This window comes from Homalodisca vitripennis, chromosome X (genome assembly GCF_021130785.1).
Source record: "Homalodisca vitripennis isolate AUS2020 chromosome X, UT_GWSS_2.1, whole genome shotgun sequence".
NCBI classification, from domain to species: Eukaryota; Metazoa; Arthropoda; class Insecta; order Hemiptera; family Cicadellidae; genus Homalodisca; species Homalodisca vitripennis.
The window spans coordinates 18,153,112-18,175,625 of record NC_060215.1 but is presented as its reverse complement, the minus strand read 5'-3'; the positions used below and the strand labels follow the sequence as shown (position 1 = coordinate 18,175,625).

Here is a 22,514-nt window from a genome sequence, read left to right as displayed (position 1 = left end):
AGATACCGTAACCAAGCATTAGGCAGTAAAGGGCAGTTCTGTTCTGAGGAAATTTATTAGGTGACTGAGACTCCTAGTATAAAGATGAGACTGGCCCGGATAGGAAAGCCAAGCCGGGGGGAAATTGAGGAAGTTTGGCTATCGTAACAAAGCATTAGGCAGTCAAGGTCATTCTGTTCTTAGGAAATTATGTAGGTGACTGAGACTCCTAGAAAAGATGAGACTGGCCCGGATAGGAAAGCCAAGCCGGTGGGGAAATGAGAAGGTGGGTTATCGTAACCAAGTATTACACTAGGGGTCTCTAAACGTTTTCGTTCGAGAGCAAAAGTAAAATATTTTAATTTAGAAGGCAATTGGCCCAAATACTTTCTCTTGTACTTTATTGAGTAACAGTAATATAAGCTATATATTACACATATCAAGAATTTAAAGTTCTCCATTCTATTCTATTTGGATTTCACAAAACACGTTATTTTCTTGAATTTTTGTTTACAGATACATGTCGATCTGAACTGAACACCTGCCTGTGAAGGAAAGTATTCACGAGCTTCCGCCCTATGCCTCCCAGTCAGGTAGTAACCTCTGTCTGTAGTTTTGCATGAGTGTACATTCCGGCCGTTAGTTAAAGCACATTTAGACATAGCACACAACGTTGTTACCAAAATATAGATGCTTGGCAGAGTGAACAGTTACAATTTTTTAATGCTTCCACGACTTCCAGTATAAGGACAATATTTGGCAAGTAACTTACTTAGTATTTAAGTTTCTGGAGGCGATAGAATCACCAACTGAAATTGATTCCTTTCTTTATTTCTCGTAGCCGAGGACAGTACGATAAGAAATAAATATCAATTTTACACCAGAAGTGTTTCTTCAGAACCTCCTACACCCAAAAATAAAATAGTGCCGATCCACCCCCCCCCCCCCCCACCAATCTCATACTGGATGGGAACAATTCCAACACAAAATTCTTTGTTTGGAGTTTATGTTTGAAGGATTGTGAAGGAAACAGGACTTTTCCGGACATTTGCCATCGTTCAGTGAAACAACAAAATCAGTAACACTACGTTTCGAGATCTGAGATCTGATACCTTCTTCAGGTAAATAACTAACGTAACACATAATTACAAACTAGGCTAAAATAAACAAATCATACCAGAGCGTTGAACAAAACTAAACACAATACCTACTAATTTTGTATTAAGTGAATGTTTTAGAGTTAGTGAAGTTGACACACAACATGGTGGTTGTGATTCCTGACTTAGGCGTGTCACAACGCTCTGGTATGATTTGTTTATTTTAGCCTAGTTTGTAATTATGTGTTAGGTTAGTTATTTACCTGAAGATCAGATTAGGTCAGATTGCAGATCTCGAAACGTAGTGTTACCGATTTTTTGTTTCACTGAACAATGGCAAATGTCCGGAAAAATTCCAACATATCGGATGGAAACTATTTATCCCAAATATGTTTCTTTCCTTTCGTCAGCTACAACGACACTCATCGTTATCCAATCACTTATACTTTCCTCTTACTATTATACATCGCTTAAGGTTGAGGTGTTTCATGGATTGCCAGAGTACTACCAGTGTATAGCCACCCCTCACCCGACTTGTCCTTCAGGAAAGGCCAGCCTGAAGAGATTTCAGTTCGGCCGGAGAGTAAGAACGCTGAGCCAAGAAGAGCGACACACATCCCGGAAGCAATTAGTGCCCCCTCTGCGCTACTCGCGAGGCTCTCGATGAAAATGCAGTCCAATAATTTAGCTTAGTCCGCACTTTGACAGCAGCCTCGGTAAGTTCAACTTTGACACTAGCAAATCTGTAGCCTTTGTGCGGAACATCTCTTACAGATAAGTAAATTTACAATAACTTTACTGCTTCCTCTGTAGAATATTGGGCGTAATAAAAATATTTATTGAACATAACTTTTGTCGGATGCTCGAGTACAATATTTTGCAAGCGAGTAACCACTAATTCTGTAATCCTTCTGCTGGGTCCTCTTTACTGCACAAATACCTCTGAAGACCTAATATACATAAGTACAGTAATACATGTTTATTGCATATTGCCTGTGAGACCCAAAATTCCAAATTTATTTATTTCCAACATGTTATTGGAACCTTCTAATACCATCAAATATAATTATGGTATTGAATGAATGTTGAGTTATGGATAGATGTATTTGTGTTTGTCAAAAAATGTATTGTATAAATAGAATACTGTGATGTATTTTCTATTGTATGACACTATCTCTTTTATGCTACTGTTTTGAATTGTGAAACAAATTAGTAAATTTATTATTTTTATTGAATACAGTTATTTTTTCACGTAGTCTACATAATGTGCGTTTTTACAGGTCTAATTCAGAGAGTAATGTAATATTACATCCGTAAACCCAGAATACAATATACATAACTTGTACAACCGTAAAATGTATGTATTGCATGTAATCAACTTATTCAACTAAACGCTGTATTTTTACAATTAAAATGTTTATGTATTAAAATTCAGTACTTGTGCAGTGTTGTACATAACAGAGTCACTGTGCGTAAGCTGATCGATCGTAGCTACTGATAACGTTTTAAGTCGCACTCCACGAAATGCAGCATCACTTCAAGAACACTGTTGAATAAGATCGCGCGAGTGCTCTGGCTATTTATTTATATTGCAATGTAAATATAAGTAAGTATTTATTCTGTAGGCACGTGACTCAGTAGATAGGTCACGTAAAAATACGTCGTCAGCTTTGCTCAGAAATGAGTTGTCTTCGTATTGAGCAAAAATATACGCTTTGCGATTCCTCGAATCTCTTCTAGAAATATAGGCTTTCTGATAGTATAAAAGTGGTAACTGAATGCTTTGGTCAAGGAGAGTTACCCACCCATTTCAAAGGGTTGAAGCATAGGGTGTGTTCAAATTGTAATGTAATACGTTGATGTAATTATTAACAATTACAGACCTCTCGTAATACCATGACTTTACAAAATTATTTACCATGAACTTATTTACTCACAAAAACGGGTTTCTTAAATTTTCACATTAATTCTGAAAATACAGATTTCATAATAACAATAAAGTTGATAACCGAAACAGTTTTTCATTCCTATGTAAATAACTTTAAAAAACTTGTTACATTATATATTTTTAATAGTGACATAAAATAAGGATTTATGACTTCTAAAGTATTTACATACACCTTTTGGTAGTATAATCTCGGGCCAGTGACGCATCTGAGGCGTAGGATGGCACATATAAATATTACAAGTAAAATAGACCGATACGAAGGAATATCGAAAATGGTTGTGGACAGACCGACAGACAGACAGGGGCGGACCGCCATTTTGTATTTGTTCCCAAATCAACCGAGTTCTTCCTTAGACCAGGAACGATATACATACCAAGTTGCAAGTTTCTTGGACCTTTCTGTCAAGAGATATTGCACAGACGAACAGACGATTATAAAATTGTATAATTCTACTTCTACAACCACTATCTTGTGGGGGAGGGGAGTCCTTGATTTCCGGACCTTCCCCCCAAAAAATGTAAAATTATTCTTATTCCATTGTAATGTCGTAACTTCTCATTGTGAATTAATAATTTAAATTTAACTAATAAAATAAACTTTGAGTCTTAGTTGAATTAGATACAAATAAAAATCGTACGGCAATAAACGATTATCTTTAAAAAGAAAAAAATACCTTTCTTGCCTGAACTCTAGAGGCAGGTTCGTATGGTGCAATAGTTAATATTCTGTTATGATGAAAATATTGTTTTTTTTACTGACGCAGGCTGTTATTTATAATATTACTTTATATTCGTAGAGCAGATATGTTATTAATTACATGTATTATTGGCACTACCTGTTGTCAATCTTGTACTATTGGAAACAAATGAAAAAGCAGTTATAATAAAAACGACCAGATGAAATTTTCTTCTATTTGCTACGCCTTCCGAGTCAGACATGCAACAGGCAACACGCTTCTGCTTAATATTTACCAGAGTTATGCTCTTCATTTTCAGCTTGGATCCTCACTGCGGCATCCATGTTGAAACCTACTTCAGCTACTGTACAGATTTAGATGTAGTGGCAAAAGAACACAAAAAGTTTTTACTGCTTTTTATAATCGAGACATTTAACCTCGTAGTAAGGCATTAAAACTGTTTCCAGCAATGCTTTTATACAGAGTGTGTAAAATGTCTGGAAACACATTAATATGTTTAAAACCGTTAAAGATACAATCTACAAAGTTGCACAGTGTTGTACAGCTATCCTAACGGTGTTTTATGCAATGACAATTCCATGCCTACACCATTTTGTTCACGGGCCAGTGGCACATAAAGTAGGAGGATGACAATCCCTAAATACCACAAGTAACATAAACGAATACAAAAGAGTATCGAAATGGTTTTGGACAGACTTACAGACAGAGGGTTGTGCTGCCCTTTTGTCTTTGTTCCCAAATCAACCAAGTTCTTCCATGGTTGGGAGTAATCTACATACCAAGTTTCAAGTTTCTTGGACCTTTCTGTCAAGAGTCATTAATACTTAATAATTAATTCTTTGAAAGGGGTCCATTCTTCTTCTACAACCACTAGCTGGAGGAGGATTCTTGATGTCCGTACCCTCCTACCACCCTCAATATTATGTTATCAATCTTTACATCATACTATCCTGAAATCTCATTCTATTATTGAAAATTAACCACTAGGCCCAGTACAAGCTGCCTCTCCCGGCTCTGCCAGTATGATGATGCTGCTCTGAGCAACTATGATTATTGAAATTCTTAGACCATGCTATCAGTGTTATTAGTGATTTATTTATCAAGCGAAAACCTCTCTTGAGTATAAATGAAAGGCTTTACGTTTATGTTCGTAGAAAATGCGAGCAGGATTTACACTGTAACTCAGAAATATGGCATTCAAAATAGGAGGGAAATTCAAATTTAATCTTAATTTATTTTAATAATTACAATATGAACAATTCCCGTGTAATGAAATATGAGTATATGTGTTACAACTACTACTGTTCCATTCGCCATTTATTTATGTTTTAATACATAGCTATTGCTACATTAGATAATCGATACTATATAATTGTTAGGCATTATACCCGTTTTCTCATTGTATTTATTTGTTTCCCGGAAGAAGCTGCGGAAGATTAGTGAATACTGGAATAAATGTAAAAGCTCAGATCAGTAGTATTAGATCAGTTTTTGTGTGTCAGGATAAACAAACCCGCGTTGAACCTCAAATGGTTAATACTTTTCACACTACATATGTTAAGCACCTAGCAGGATAGTGTTTGGCGTACTACATACATTCCGTCTGAGTCGGAAAAAGGTAGGTTCCGTAGGTGGCCGTCATCTTACAATGTAAAACTGAAGAGGCACAACATTGTGTATTAGTTGCACACTTATGGTACAACACTTATGATATGACGCTCAATGTTGACGTGTTGATATATTCGAAACACTTGCAAAAAGTAAGCACGCGATGACACAAACATCGTTATAAGCATATATATATATATATATATATATATATATATATATATATATATGTAATATGTATTGTTTGTAAGATTAAGGACTTCGTTCAGCTACAATTTGTCCAATCGAAAACATACGCGTATGAACCTTCAAATTAAAAAAAAGAATTTAAATAGTACTAAGAATAAAATTTCTCCAGAATGTGAAATTTTCAAAAGAAAAACACGTATTTCAAAGAATATGAAATGGTTTTACTATCTAAGATTTCGGAGTAACGGAGAGGATCCCAGATTTTGCTTTCGAGACAGAAGTCGTATACCTCCAAGTGCGGTTCGATACCCAAGCAACCCGTTCACCCACGTAGTAACGTTTGGGAAAGGATACCAAATCAAAAGAAATATTACAACTTACACTATAACAAAGAATTTCTCATTATAATTGCATATAATACAAAGGACGATACCACTCCATTTCATCATTAATTTAGTGGATTCTGGATAGCTACTGCGTTATAAACACTGCGTTCCTCCTCTGTTCTTCTGTAAACTGAAGTTAGACTCTCCTGGTGATTCAGCGCCTCCACCTCGTGTTCCTCCTCTGTTCTTCTGTAAACTGAAGTTAGACTCGCCTGGTGATTCAGCGCCTCCACCTCGTGTTCCTCCTATGTTCTTCTGTAAACTGAAGTTAGACTCTCCTGGTGATTCAGCGCCTCCACCTCGTGTTCCTCCTCTGTTCTTCTGTAAACTGAAGTTAGACTCGCCTGGTGATTCAGCGCCTCCACCTCGTGTTCCTCCTCTGTTCTTCTGTAAACTGAAGTTAGACTCGCCTGGTGATTCAGCGCCTCCACCTCGTGTTCCTCCTCTGTTCTTCTGTAAACTGAAGTTAGACTCGCCTGGTGATTCAGCGCCTCCACCTCGTGTTCCTCCTCTGTTCTTCTGTAAACTGAAGTTAGACTCGCGTGGTGATTCAGCGCCTCCACCTCGTGTTCCTCCTCTGTTCTTCTGTAAACTGAAGTTAGACTCGCCTGGTGATTCAGCGCCTCCACCTCGTGTTCCTCCTCTGTTCTTCTGTAAACTGAAGTTAGATTCGCCTGGTGATTCGGTGCCTCCACCTCGTTTCCTTCCGCCCGCGTATCATTATGATAACTTGGGCAGTTGTGGTTCGGATACTTACATCTTATTATTTGATTATATCCAATTTCTTTTCGTTATAGACATGCTTGCAAATATCATCCAAACCTGTATAAATAAAGTTAGACTACTTCTTGCATGTATTGAGCTTAGTAATTTAATTTTGCTACAAATCGTTTCGGACGTATTGCTGGAGCCGACTGTCACTGATTATAACAAATAAATATATCGGTTAGTTTCGCTACGTAGTGGATAAGGACATATCTTCATGCACTTGATTAGTTACTAATACAAATACTCATAATAGTTAAAGAATCTGATCTTTATCACTGGAAGGGGAGCTTCTGAGAAATAGAAGTTTACACATATCTAGAAGGTTTGATTAATACTGTGCAAACATAATAAACCTTTAATGCGGTATTAAAAAAATAAATAATCTACTATCTCCTCATAAAATATGAGTTAATGTGTTTGCCTGTCCCAAACTCAAATCGTGCTCTGTAACTCATTTTCCACTCATAGTAAAAATAATTGTACTAAAACTATAAGTAGATGTTGGGTAGTTTGGTGGTATCGTCGCTATGGAGCCACCACTATTTATTATTAATAAACTAAACATATAGTATCAAAAAAATAACTCTTATGGAAAAGTCATAAAAATGGGTTGGGTGTAGGAGTGTAGGATTGGGGGGGGGGCGAAATAAGGTTTTGCTCGGGTTAAATTTCTATCTTGGGGCGCCCCTGACTTCCTACAATAGACCCCATCAGTCGGACCTCCCCCCCTTAAAAAATAAATTTCTGGTTGCATGTCTCTAATTATAACCTTGACACTAAATAAAATTCTAAATGAATCAGGTACTTAAGTTAAGGTCAGAATCAGGTACTTAAGTTAAGGTACGAATCAGTACGTTAGGGTAAGAATCAGGTACGTTAAGGTACGAATCAGGTACGTTTAGGTAAGAATCAGGTACGTTAAGGTACGAATCAGGTACGTTTAGGTAAGAATCAAGTACGTTAAGGTAAGAATCAGGTACTTAAGCGACTCCACCTCGTGCTCCTCCTCTGTTCTTCTAAAAACTGAACTTAGAATCTCTTTTTGATTCTGTGCATCCACCTCGCGTAAGTAAGTGTAAACATTTGTTGAAATAAAGTAATAAGACATAATAGGCACTATTAATTGCCTGTTTGTATAATCTACCGTGCCTTAGTTTGTTAGGTGAGGAATTTTTATTACACCACAAATTCTATATATGGAGGTGTTCTCAGAAACAATTTCCACTGGTGTAAAATTATACAGCGTAAATATATCTGTTGGTTCGCATTGTTTCCGACAATATAGTAGATAGGAACGTATACCCGGATAAAAAAAGTATAGAAACCCGAGTTTGAACGTTGATCATAAACTAACTCTCAAGAGCTGCAATAAAGGCAGTTACATTAGAATATAGCTTGTTTATTTCTGCGTTTAGGCATGTGAAGTATATAATTAAAAAAACAATAACTTCTAGTTTGTTATGTCTCTTTTGGCGCACCAAACCCATAGTTTCAACCACACTACAACTTTGAAATTTCATAACTCAGAAACTTGTGATTCGATTAAGACCAAGCTTTTCTACAAGAGTACTGTTTTTAGTGTACGAGTTTATAATTTGATTGGTTCATACACTTTATTTCGTAGCCGTTTTTGTTCGGTTTCGTATAATTCATTTGCAACACCAAAACAGTGTGACTTATTTGAATAAGATCTATTTTCCATTTTCGTCGAACATATTTGGATACATCCATCCCGAAACGGCCCCACTTTCATTCCAACCGGCGAAATAATTTCATAACGTATTTCTTTATTTTATTCTACAGGCCTTCCTGATCATTTAATATTTCATATGGAAAATATACTCAAACATGAGTTTATTCAATAAAACTAAACGTCTCAGGGGCGGATTTAGGAGGGGTGCATGGGGCGACCTCCCCACCCCCTCCCATAATTACGTAACATCGCAGGATGGTCACCCGACACGGAAAACGGGAAATGGAGGGGGTCTCGTTGTAAGACTTAGGAAAATTTAAATATCGATTTGCATATCTCAAAGAGTTTATGAAATCAAGAAATAATTTGAACAGCTTTTGTAATAGGGGTGTTATTAAATCTGTACATTTACGGTTCTTTAGTCCGTTTAACTGTGAATTAAGATAGTGTCAACGAATTGTTTACAGGATGTGTCGATAGCGCAAGGTTGCTGCTTCAATCGTGGGGTGTGATTAGCGATGTGTTCGCGAGTCCCAACTGAGACATGTAAACCCACGGTTGCCTCCACTATTGTAGTTGAGTTTTTCTTGGTCAGACCTACACCTATGTCGTATCACGCCCTGTACTTCCAGAGTACACGACTACAATGTAGCGAACAATGTGCTGTGACCAGAACAACAGACTTTCTTGTATTTATTTACCTCATAGCTGAGTGTGTTAGTTGCCGAAATAAACGTTTAGTTCGGTTGTGGTGGTGTGATTATATTCTTTTGTGAGTTATAATCAGGAGCCGAATACAAAATTTAATATTTAAGAGACAATTATGCTCATATTCTGGGGTATCTGTAGAACATGCTAGTCGTTACTGGAGTCTCCTTATTACTCATATTGCTAATTAACTGACAAACCCAATCGTACACAGATCGGAACATTTTTGATTCGCGGCGCTGCACAGTGAACAATCATTTCCAACATCTCCCTAAGATACTGTCGATATACAGGGTGTTAAAAAGTCCTGCACTGGCTTGATAATTTCCGAACGATTACAGGTAAAGCAATAAAACCTGGTACATCATTACTGCACCTATAAATGTACTTTTTGAAGTAACTACCATGTTTTTGTCATGTCATGGGGATTGCCCGCAAGGAGTAAGAAGGTCTTAAATGAGAGCATAGGTCGAGTAGTACATCAAAAGGTCCGACCTCAAAGGATTCACTCTTTAAAAACTATACTGGTTTAAAAGTTTGAAACATTTACAATTTAGGTCCTGTTCTAGGTGGTTTAATATTCTTGCCTTGGCTCAAGTTAGGAAAGTTAAACTTAGTAAATGAATACTGGACTTATGAAATAGTTTTTGAGTTCATGTACCAAGTTTCATTGCTGTACCTGTAAGCGTTAGGAGTTACCAAGCCAGTGAGGGACTTTTTTACACTGTATATTTATTGGAAGCCGTCTTTAACTGATTATTAAAGGGTCTGATAATTATCATATTTGAAATATCATGTTTCCAATTTTTCAGCAAAGTCTTCCTTGAGTAACTTTTGCAATGATTTTTCAAATTTTATTCCCACGAGTAACTTTTTCTGAATGCTGCTCAATTTGAAAAAAAGCAGCATAAATCATCTCAGGCCCATAAATATATCATTTATGAACGATTGGACGGATGTAGAACCATGGATATAAAACTCACTAATACCTTTGTCGTATCTGTTCTGAATTTGTTGTTATGTCGAAACCACTTGAAATTGTTAGTAAAACTGTTCAGACTCTGTAATTAACTCTGCATTAACACAAGTTATTTCTGAGAACAAATTAGAGTGTTCGAAATATCGCCTGTCTGTATCTGATGCTGTCTCAGACTTGACTCCTGGAATTTGGAGTCATGTTCGTCTGAAGAGATTCAAAGAAAGTCGACGACGAAGAAGCCCAAAGCGAAACATTTACATCGTTTCGCCATCAGAGACACCTACCTATAAATAGGTGAAGTGGTAATCTCATTGTCTCATCAGGTACACAATTGAGTGCACTACGATGTGATAGACGCGATCTATAAGCACGGTGGAACAAGCGAGTTTTCTACACATAACGTAGCTATGGTTGATTCAATTAAAAAAAAAAACTGCTTTGGAGCTAAACTTAAAATTCAATTTAAGTGTAAAAGATTTTTTAGTACTGTTTTCACCTATAATTAATAATTTACTCGCCATTTCATTGTCTTTCCTATTTTTTCAGCCAAAGAAAGTCCATTGATGCTTTAAAATGCAAATTTTTAATAAGTTTTTGCTGCTATCAAGGGTTTAAACAAGCCTGTGAAATCTTGTGTTTATAAAAAATTGATATACTATTTTTGACAGAGCTATGTATTTTATTTTTATTTTTGTAATGCGTACGTATGCGCAATTGATTAAAATTCACCCGCAATGTACATAATTTATGCTACACAAACATAACAAAATGTAAGCCGGGGACACCAATCTTATTTCAAAATAATTTATTTCGAGTTCAAAATCTTCGAGAGCTTCCAAGCCTAAAAATCAGTTTGAATAATAGCAACATGATTTTTTGAGAGTCTTGCCCACCAGCTTCCAAAAAAATGCAACTGTTCACTCTACCATGTTTCTACATCTTGGAAACAATGTTTGTATGACTAAATGTGCCCTGACAAGGGCTCGAGACATTCACGGGTATGAAAACAAGAGGCAGAAACAACTACTGAACTTGGAGATAGAGAACGGTAGGTGACGAAAACAGCCTTCCAGGCTCGTGTCCACTTTAACAACAGATTGCCAGATTCGTAAAAATATCCTCCAACGCCCAACGTGTTAAAAAATCGCCCAAAACGATTTTTGCCAAAGTCATTTTATAATGTCGACGAATTTTTGACTGATAATTTTGAGACTATCCTTTTAGAAACACTGGTGTTGGAAGGGGAAACTACTGGCCAATAAACGGATTGCAAGAATGTAAAATTGTATGTTTGAACGTGTTATTGTGGCATGAGAGCAAATAGTTTTACCATGCAAAATGACTTTGGTATATAATGTTAATTATTACTGACAATAAAAAGTATGAGTTTGACAATAATTTTATACGTTTATTACTTCAAATCAAGTATCATTTACATAAATATTGTATCAACGACGCTCATAATTCACAAAACATTATATATATATATATATATATATATATATATATATATATATATATATATAAATTACATTTTCTATATGTAAATTAAATATACAAGAACTTATTCTAGGTTCACTTTCGTTTACATGACATTTTACCTGATGACTACAAATTAACCTCAAAAGAGCAGTTACAGAAATTTAACGTAGTTGTAGGTTCTATTGAAATTGTGCTGGAATGTTTTAAAATCAATGTTATAATAAAAGACATTCATAATAAATATCCAGGCATTGGGGCCTTTTATTTTTTAATTCTATGGCCTGGTTAAAACTGTAAAGTTTATTTTATTAGTTTCCTTTCATCAACTTATAATAATTATAACTTTATAAGTTTTTTTATTGTAAACTTTGTATCCTAATATTTCTGCATTAATGCCAAGCATCATCAAATCAATTGCATACATCAATTAATAATTATTAATTTATATATATATATATATACTATGCTAGTTTCCGTTTTTATAACACCAAAATATTTAAATTTGAATAAAATTGTCTTAAAATCGTTTTCGACTTGAACCGATACAGGAAGGAAATAAACTTGTACATATCGCGTTTATTCTTGTAAAAAATAATACGCAGTTCCGTACCCCATTATTTGGATTTATAAATATAATGCGGAAGAGTCTTCGTGCTGGCGTAACACAGAAAAAATTAGTTTATGTTATCTGAAAGTGACTTATGCCTCCTAACGTGTTAATGCTGTTTTGCCAAATGTGTATCTGCAATGCCTTAACGCTTTGGCAAACATTCAGTGTTGGAAATTAGTATGGCCTAATTGTATTGGAAAGACGAAATCCCAGCATATCAGTAGTTTCGCAATAATCTATTTACATCTATTTTGTAACACATTTCGATGAAATGTTCACAAAAAACTGTAGGTGGATAGCAAAATTATGGACATATCTAGGTTTTTAGATAATATTTGACTTTGTCGCTAGTATTATGTTTTGCCTGTCTTGCAATGTGTCTGCAGCTTCTGTGCGTTAAAATCGTCAGTTCAGACGATCGCTGTTGTTTTACGTCGTACTTTATGGTGTCATGGCGTACGTAACAAATTAATTCGGGGGGGGGGGGGGAGGTGACACACTGGGTGTTCTACAATATGTAAAATATTCTCAATAAATAGATGCTCGCGAATCTTCCCCAGGGAAATCATTAAGCTTTAAGAGCTCATAAATGTTTTCTAGCTTAAAACAAAGTACTGGGTGCAATTTTAATGTTTACCTTTCAAATTTCGGTTGGGGCGTGGACCCCCGAGTCCCCCCCTTATGTCTTATATAAATATATTGCCTATAAAACATATACAGGGTATCCACAAAATACTCTATCAAACTTCATCATTTAGTTTTTTCCGACTAAAATTAGTAAAAATGCCATATAAAGTATTGTCCTATCTTACTTCGTTTACCGTCTAACTGTCTGTTTGTGATTTCAGGGTGGAAATTATACGTTTAAACTCGATAAATCTATAAAGTTTAAACTTTACAAGATATTTAGTGTAATTAAGACCTTTTCAAAAATTTTTCAGAAAAATATATTACGTTTTAAAATAGCGGCCGTACACAACTATCAACTGTAATAACTCAGACAAGGAAGATTTTATGACTAATTTACAAGAATAGTAAAATATGGGTTAGTTTCATGTGAATGTTTTGATACTAAATTTATTTCATTACGACAAACAATAACGGAATAATAAAGGTTTTAATATGTGCTATTTTAATACACACTAATCAAGTTCTTAATGCCGTTTAGCAGCTGATTAATGATCATCTAATTGTTGTAACTGACGGCTGAAATAACTTTCTCATTAGTGTCATTTTGTAATATCTTTGAGCATTTGTTTATTAAAATTCCTTGGTTGTATTACATGTTTTATTGCTGGATTAACCTTAAAATTTGGTTTTATTTGTTTAAGTATTGCAACCAAATAAGTTATTATGTGTACAATAGTCAGTTTACACGATTTAATTGTTATATTTTTGTTCTAACACTTATCGTGTTGGCAGTTAGATGGAAACCAATATCACCCTGTGGCAGTTCTTACTGGAAATACTACGCAATGAAGACTACGGGGACATCATCCGGTGGACCAACAGTGAGGGGGAGTTCAAGCTGGTGAATGCAGAAGAGGTGGCTCGGATGTGGGGCCTTCGGAAGAACAAGAGCAACATGAACTACGACAAACTGAGCCGTGCACTCCGATACTACTATGATAAGAATATCATCAGGAAAGTCCTGGGCCAGAAGTTTGTCTATAGGTAAGTAGCAATGTAAATATTTAAAATATTTCTCATCTGTAGAATTACTTAGAACCCATATAAATTCATTTGACACGTTGTAGAGACAAGTAAATTATTCAAAACTAGGATCGAAAAAAAAAATTAATAGATGTTATATAGTATACACTGAAATGCAAGGGCAGGTCCAGATCCTAACTTTTGGAGGTGTTTTAGTTTACCATTATTATTACTGTTACAAGAAATGTAACATTTCAATACAACAAAAATTTAAATTTTTAAACAGAAATTTACTTATACTAAAAGTTTAGTTCATAAAGCTAAATGAATTGTAGTTTTATGATTACAATACAAGAGTAATTCAGTCTTATTCATAAACCCGTCTTTTTTTAAATCTCAGAGGGGGTATCGGCCCCTCCCTTGGATCCGTCACTGTTGAAAGGAGGTCCTCAAGAAACATCAGATCAACCCCAGGAACCAGCCAAACCTGTAGACATAAACTGAAGAAAACTAACACATCATTGGTTAGGAAAAAAACCAATTATTTTAGCATCTCTTTACAGGCTGCTAAATAAGCTGCGGGTAACAATACCTCTCAAACTATGTCCAACCTAACACGGCTAATATTAGAAAAGAAACCACCAATGACCGCAATAATTCGCCCAGACAACGACAATTTGGAGGAATTCTTCATGAAAAACATAAATTTCTATAAAAGAGCCAATAAAAATTTCCTGAACAAGCCAACCACACTGCACAGTACACGGCATGACCTCTGCTACTTCACCAGCTACACTTTTCCTCCACTAAAATATGGACAGAATGGCAAGCAAAATTGAGCGGCTAGAACACCTGATGCACAATACAAATCCAGATTTTATAATACTGACAGAACATGGTCTAAAAAACGACATAATAGATCAAGCCAGAATAGCTGACTACACACCAATCAGTGCTTATGGCAGAAGTGAACACATTAAAGGAGGAGTCGCTATATATATATATAAACATAAACAAGTTTCCCATAAAACCGAAAGCTTAGGGTTAGAACAATGTAGTATTGAAATGACTTGTGAAGTATCAGGTATAAGAATTAAAATGACCAAGAAAAAGTACTTATACTTACTTGGAGTGTACCGACCACTAGGATCAAATTTTGACACTTTACTTCAAGTTCTGTCTGAAGTTGTGGACAAACTACCATTGAGTGGAAAACAACTTGTTATGGGGGGATGTAAACATTGATAATCTTGATGAGATATCAAGAGAATGCAGTGCATTCAATGGACTACCAATAGGATATAACATCCAGAGATTAGACCTCCCACCTACCAGAATCACCGAAATCTCTATATCCTCAATAGTCATAGTATGCTTAGATTTGGATCAAGACATGATAAGTGTAGAAGTGACTAACACTGGGCTATCAGACCACACTGGACAATACTGTACACTTGACATGCCGAAATAGACCATAGGAAACATATATAATTCACAAAGAGGTCTTACACATAATAATCTCCTGAACTTAAAGAACCGACTGGCCATGGAAACTTGGGACTCCGTCATTAATTCAAACACGATAGACGAAGAATATTTCCACTTTGGCGCATCTCTCCAGTTTGCACTTGACTGGACATGTCCCAAGGTAAGATCTCGTGCTAAGCAAAAAAGGAAAAAATGATTATTTATACTAGAGAAATGTATATCCTTAAAGAAGAATTCCTGAAAACACAAGATAAGTTTTTCCTAACTGGAAATGCAGATGACAAATGTCTGTCACCGAACTTAAGAAAACATATGACCAAACACTTAAACAGTCAAGAAAGGAGGCCAACACTACATACATACACCAATCAAATAATAAATCCTAAGCTATCTGGAACACCATAAACAACGAGAGGCAAAGGAAGATAGGCTCTGAAACTACTAAAATAGAAGTATATCATGACGGAGAACTGTTGACAGATACTGGAAGAATAGCTAATTGTTTCAACGAGTATTTACAAACATAGCTACAGAAATGCTTCAAATAAATAACATAAACAATGATTCAGCCCCAGTTTTTCAACATGTCCAAGCGGATCTAAGAGAAACTCTAACAACTTTGGAACCAACTACGGCTGATTAAATGTACGAAATTGTAAGGTCTCTAAGGAACTCATCTTCTTCTGGAGTATATGAAATATCAACAAAGATCCTAAAATGTTGTGCTCATGAACTCATAACACCCCTTGTAAAAATTACAAATTCGTCTATTCAGAAAGGCATTTTCCCATCCAAATTAAAAATAGCCAAAATCTATCCAAAATTTAAACAAAGGTGACCCTCAAAACATTGCCAATTACAGACCAATCTCTCTCTCTCTCCCATCAGTCTCGAAACTTATTGAAAAAGCAATTCTTATTAGACTCTTAAAGTATCTAAGAGAGAACCAAATACTAAACGACAAGCAGCATGGATTCATCTCTGGAAAATCTACCTCAACTGCAATTATCGACCTAGCTGAATATATAATTGACAATATGGAGACCAGCAACACCATCACCAGCTTATAACTTGATATCAGCAAAGCCTTTGATTGCCTTGGACATAAACTCATATTGACTAAACTTCAAAACGTTGGTATCCACCATTCAGTTGATTTGAAAGCTATCTCAAAGGATAAAAGCAAGTAGTGGAACTGAAGGAAATAACAAATGGACTCACACATTCAGTTCAATCTCACTCCCTACCAGCAGGAACAGGAGTTCCACAAGGCTCAGTCCTTGGACCAGTTTTGTTTACAAATGACACACACACACTTAAGAGAATATTTTTCAAATGATCATGCACGTAGACGACACAGTTCTGATTGCAGCAAATAGAAATACTGAACAACTGGAAATTAACACATACATAGCTTTCAACATGGCTTCAAGAATATACAATGAAAAACGACCTTGTTCTCAACACATTAAAAACAAAACAAATGACTTCAGGCAGTAAAAAAGCGCTTGTAACCGAACTGCCCAATATCCAAGCATCTGATGAAGTTAAACATCTTGGCCTAATACTTGACAAGAACATGTGCTGGAAAAACCATATAGATAGCCTCTGCCTGAAGCTTAACTCAGCGTTGTTTGCATTAAAGAGAACCAAGACAACTAGTACTCATGAAGCCATGAGAATAGCATATCACGCGTTATTCAAAGACCACCTCTGTTATAGAATAGCAGTCTGGGGTGCTTCTTCAGGTGGCAATGCTACAGACTTCTGGTAATGCAGAAAAAAGCAATAAGGTTAATGGCTGGAATAGGACCTAGAGAGAGCAGCAGAAACATTTTCAAAAACTGGAATATATTGACAATAACGTCTATTTACATCCTAGAAATCATACTTTACTGCATAACTAAGGATCCTCTAAACAAAGAGACCTACACTGTCATTACACTAGACAAGCAGGGGACTACACTCTACCAGCTCATATAACAGCATTGCTCGAGAAAAAAAACCATCATATGTTGGAATGAAACTCTTCAACAAGCTACCAGATCATCTGAAAGACAATCCAGGATCTATAAAGAGAAACCTACGGTGTTGGCTGCAAGACCACATATACTACACACTCGATGAGTTCTTCTCATGGAATGATGAATCTTAATTAGATCTCTCATTTAATAATAGAATTCACTCTGAAACATGTCTTGATATTGTTAATAAAGCATACTGCCTATTGTCTATTGTCATATATTTCAGGAGGTACTTTTGTCCTTGTTTTACTATTAAAATATAAAAGTGGTTATATATGTTTGAACAATGCACCTTGTTTGCAGGTTTGTGTCCATACCAGCATTTGTGAAACTAAAATCGTCTGAGACCAGTTTGTGTGATCTGGTAGCGGGCAGTAAAGACTTCCTCTACCACATCAAATCCAAAGCAAATGTGCGAGGTAAGATGCCAACCTTTACCTGCCAAAGTGGTTTTTAAAAGTTCCTTAAAAACATATTTTAGTATGAAGTACTGTATTAGAAAACAAGCGGATGTAACAGTATAATGATACAGATAATAATTAATTTATACATATTCTAATAATAATTTATTGACTATTGACTATAGGTAAGAGCAGAGGCATTGTATTTTACTGTTTACACACAACAATAGAATTATAGAAACTCTTAGTTTGGGCGTTAGAGCCCTTAGTTGATTCAATGGTACTTTTACACAAAATTGATTTCCATGTCAAAGAAATCGTGTAACGTTGAATATGCCTTTTCTAATCATCAACTAATCTACAAGTGGTACATATTCGGTCAAAATTGCTTAAAGTTTAAAACTTATAAAAAATCAATTAGGACAGGTAAAACAGTTCGTAGATATAAATCATAATTTAATAGCTTTAAACATTTTTCTGCAAAAGTTTTTATCTTAAATACATTTAAAACAAATATTCATTAGACATTAATTGAACTTAATCAGTCCAATTATATGTCTCTATCATAAATTAAACAGAATAGTAACCAAAGGAAAAGTCCACCTGGTGTTTATTGTTTTGCCTTCAAAATCTATAACATGTTCTTGTTCTTCTTGTATGGATGAATATTAGTTTTAGCTCAGAATTACTATTTGTCAGTTAATACCTCAAAATATGTGCTATAATGGCTACAAGTTTCACACCTTCATGTGGGAGTTGTTATACAATTCATTACTTCTGTGAGGTCTAATAACCAATAAGAATACAGCATGATGCAATTTTATGTTCAGTACACTATTGTGAACACAAAACACGATATTGTTGCCGCTCCAGTACAACAATAAACTTGAAGGTGGAGGGGGTAAACTTGGTGACGCACACGATTTACTCTGCTGGCAATAACTTGAGAACTATTTGAGATGAAACATTTGAATCAAGATATGTTAATAGGGAGAATTACTTACAATCCAAAAGATTGTTATATAAATTAATATCTTTTATGGTTTACTAGTAAAAAATCAGAATTCATAAAAATGGCATATCTTTGTAATAGTTTTAAGTTTAATTAAGGTTTAATTTTTTACTTTATTGACAAAGCTGTAAAAGTCACAAATATATGTCTCAAATACCATTCAAATATCATAGGTATTGATAATAACGCCTGTGACTTTTGTTTGTGTAAAGGAATATCTAAAGCTATTGTGTCTTAGATTTGTCCGTAACGGGTTCGAGCAACCAGCGTGTCACACGCAGATTCCACATTTTTCCACTATATTTTTGAGTTTATTCCAGGTTTCACTTATTTATTTGTTTTAAGACTTTTAATCCAAGCACTAAAAAACATTGAACACATTTTTTACACTAGTAAACATATTTAAGATAAAATATTATAATCAAAAGGATAATATGGAGAAACATTCGTTATCGAAGAGCATCAGATAAAGGTTGTCCTTTATAGTTTATTAATGAAAATTAAATTTTTTGAGCAGTGCATTTTTGACAAAACAGTTTTAAAAAAGTTAATCAAGTTTTATTTTTCAAATTAATTGAAACTAAGCTGTAAAGATAACAAGCATTTGCCTTAAGTATCTCATAAATTAGTTTAGGCATCTTTAATACTACATGTGTGTTGTTTTGTGGGAACAATAGCCACGTCCGCATCGTAAAGGGTTCGAGTGAGCCGCCACAATACACAACACAAACAATGAAACATATTACATTGTTGCTGTCTATCGCATTAGATCAGTCCTTGTTTGCTTTTCTATGGTTCATCATGTTCTTGTTAGAATTAACATCAGTGACATTGTAACGCAGTGTTGGTGTTCGCCATAACACATCTAAAAGAGCATTTATTTTTTTAATTTTTAAAGATTTTCCAATTTATTTGAAAACACTCCTAGTTATATTTGTTAAGTTATTAAGTAGAAAAAGATAAGATTACTAAATCCTGTCCAAGGGTAAAGAAATAAAAATAATGTATTTTGATAAACGCCCTTGCTTCTAGGTGGAGAGGTCAGGACTTTGATGCTGTGACCTCTGGGAGTGTAGCTGAAAGCGGCCTTGGGGTGTAGCACTCAGGGTATTAGTACGCAAGTAGGATGAAGACAAGTATGACTGTTAATATGAGTGGAAATATGTGTGTGCTTTAATCAGTCATTGGGGGTTGTTTATTTTAAGCTAAGATTTATTTTAATATCTTTGGTGTCTTAAGGTTGAGACAATTCTAACATTACAGAGTTTGCACCAGAAGGATTCGTCTTAGTACGAGTAGCTTTAGAGACAAATAAGAGATACAAAATTTGATCAAATTCCTTAGTTGAAGATTTAAAACTTTTATTACATAATGTAGTATTGGAAACCTGTCTTTTATACATAATGTATCTATCGTGTGTGTTCCAGAATCATCCGCAAGTTCCCATGCTTATGAATCTCATATCTATTAGCAGCCTGCTCGCTCGGCAGCTGTTTATCACGACTTTTATACATAATGTATTTAACTTGTATGTTCCAGAATCATTCAAAAGTTCCATAATAATTCGCAACTTCCCACACCTATGACTCTTATTTGTATTGGCAGCCTGATCGCTCGGCAGCTGAGTATTACTACTTTTATACATAATGTATCTATCGTGTATGTTCCAGAATCATTAGCAAGCTCCCATTCTTATGACTCATATCTATTAGCAGCCTGCTCGCTCTGCACCTGTGTATTACGACTTTTATACATAATGTATCTATCGTGTATGTTCCAGAATCATTCGCAAGCTCCCATGCGTATGACTCTCATATCTATTGGCAGCCTGCTCGCTCGGCAGCTGAGTATTACGACTTTTCCCTGTGCAAGGAATCCCATAGGAGTCAGTCCAAGTCTGAAGGCACTTCAAGCTCTGTCAAGCCGGCTAAGACTGCATGGAACTCACAAGAGCAAGATAACATTGGACACTTTCCAGCTGCTTCACCTTTTGTGTACTTTCCCCTGCATCTGCCAGTCTGTTATTTCTCTAACTGTTAGACAACTTTAAACCTGCTTTGTCTCACTCGCTGTGCTCCAAACCAAGGAAATGTAATTTAATCTAGTCTGGTATTATCTTGAGTCCTAGAATTATAAGCTATTGTATTTATTCTTGTATCAGGATAAGTGACATACATATAAAATGTACAGTATAAATATGTGTGTGGCCGATACAAATGTTAAAGTTATTGATATATAGATGTATTATTCAATAAATAATATGGAACCAAAAGTCTTTTCTTTTCTAAACTTAGTTCAAATTAAATAATAAGAGTGTTATCAAATTGTGAATGTAATGGATGCAGGTGTGCACTGCTGAAACCACAGAACTCCTATGTCTAGCACAAGTCTAAATTTATTACAAAAATGAAAGTATAAGATTTTTTAATTTTAGCTCATATTTTCGAGGGTTGCTTATTTGATTATTTGTTAAAAAAAGATTCTCCAGATTTATTTTCACTGTGTTTTATTTTTTCAATAGCTAAATCTTGTTTTATAATTGACTAATGATAAATAAAATAGATAAAACAAAGAAATAATAAAAACCAATAACGTGAACTACAGTTGAATAAACAAAACGTATACATAGTTGAAAGTTGATAGGGTTTTGTTCATTGAACCAAAATGTGTTTTATACAATTGAAATTAACAAGTCTGATCAAGTATTTAATCAAATAAAGCATATATTAAATTATCCAATATCCACACTGACTGTTCACTGAGACGCTTATTAGACAGTCTGACATGAATATGAACATTTGCTGTAAACAGACAAGTATAATTTGTTAACAAATTACCAAATCTATTAAAAATGCATTTAAAATTAACATGAAAATAACTTTCAATGTGGAAGCATTTTGCATTTTACGGTACAGACTAATTTATGGCACGCCATTGGGATACCACAGAATTGGAAGACTGAGCGAAAAAATCTAATGATTGCTCACAGGAGTGAACTGTTCGGATATTGTATGTTGGAAAGTGATTCAGATGTAAGAATGAATGGAATATTTAGGCTTATAAATATATGACAATTTCTACACAATGTAAGTCATTTTTGAAGGGGAATAGCGACAGAGGGTTTCATAGTAAACCACCCGTTGTCGCTAAAACCTTGGGATGTACAAGCCATGTTTTGGTAGAGCACTGGCACTGCATCCCTTTGAATGGTGCCAGGTTTAACCAGGTCATTTTCAAGGACTAGATCTACCCTTTGGGGATATAGTTCCAGTGTTGTACATGTACACTGTCCAAATAATGTTCTCTGGATAGTGTAGATGTAAGTCGTAAACAAGACTATACTCTGGCATTACACCTCCAATTGCAGTAAATGGGGAGTATTTTCCCAATCCTTGGAGGAAACAGACTCTGATGTTTTACCTCGAGGAGTGGCGTTAGGCTCTAGCAGTCTACAGTTTCCGGGGGAGATGCCAAGGCAACGAACCCACGTATATTTGGGGTTGCGAAAAGGTGGCTCTCGTCGAAAGAATAGTACTTCCACTAAAGGCAAAAGATAATCATGCAAAAAATGTCGATTGTTAGGTTTGATCGATAATTATTATTTACTTCGCCATGTGCAACAAAGCAAAAGTGATATGGACTGCAAATTAGCTTAATCCCAGACTGATCCATCTCTGTATGGATGACCTGAAGCTCCAGCCCATAAGCAGTTAGGGGAAGGTGTTATAGCGTTAGAAATTATTGGAGTGAGGTGTAGGAGGGGCTAGCTGTGCTGTCGTCTTCCGTAGTGC

General features: G+C 35.3%; 1 protein-coding gene across 2 annotated transcripts; it reads left to right on the top strand.

Moving 5' to 3' along the window:
• The first annotated feature begins 1,733 nt into the window (after positions 1-1,733).
• Positions 1,734-20,995, top strand: LOC124368482 (ETS domain-containing protein Elk-4-like). Of its 2 annotated transcripts, none has more exons than XM_046825728.1 (4): positions 1,734-1,792; positions 13,572-13,819; positions 17,614-17,729; positions 20,504-20,995. In XM_046825728.1, exons 2-4 carry the CDS (start codon positions 13,572-13,574, stop codon positions 20,761-20,763), a joined length of 624 nt encoding a protein of 207 aa, XP_046681684.1. In that variant the 5' UTR covers positions 1,734-1,792; the 3' UTR covers positions 20,764-20,995. The 2 variants fall into 2 exon arrangements, with proteins under 2 accessions (XP_046681684.1, XP_046681683.1); XM_046825727.1 differs by having other exon boundaries at positions 13,568-13,819.
• Positions 20,996-22,514: the final 1,519 nt, after the last annotated feature.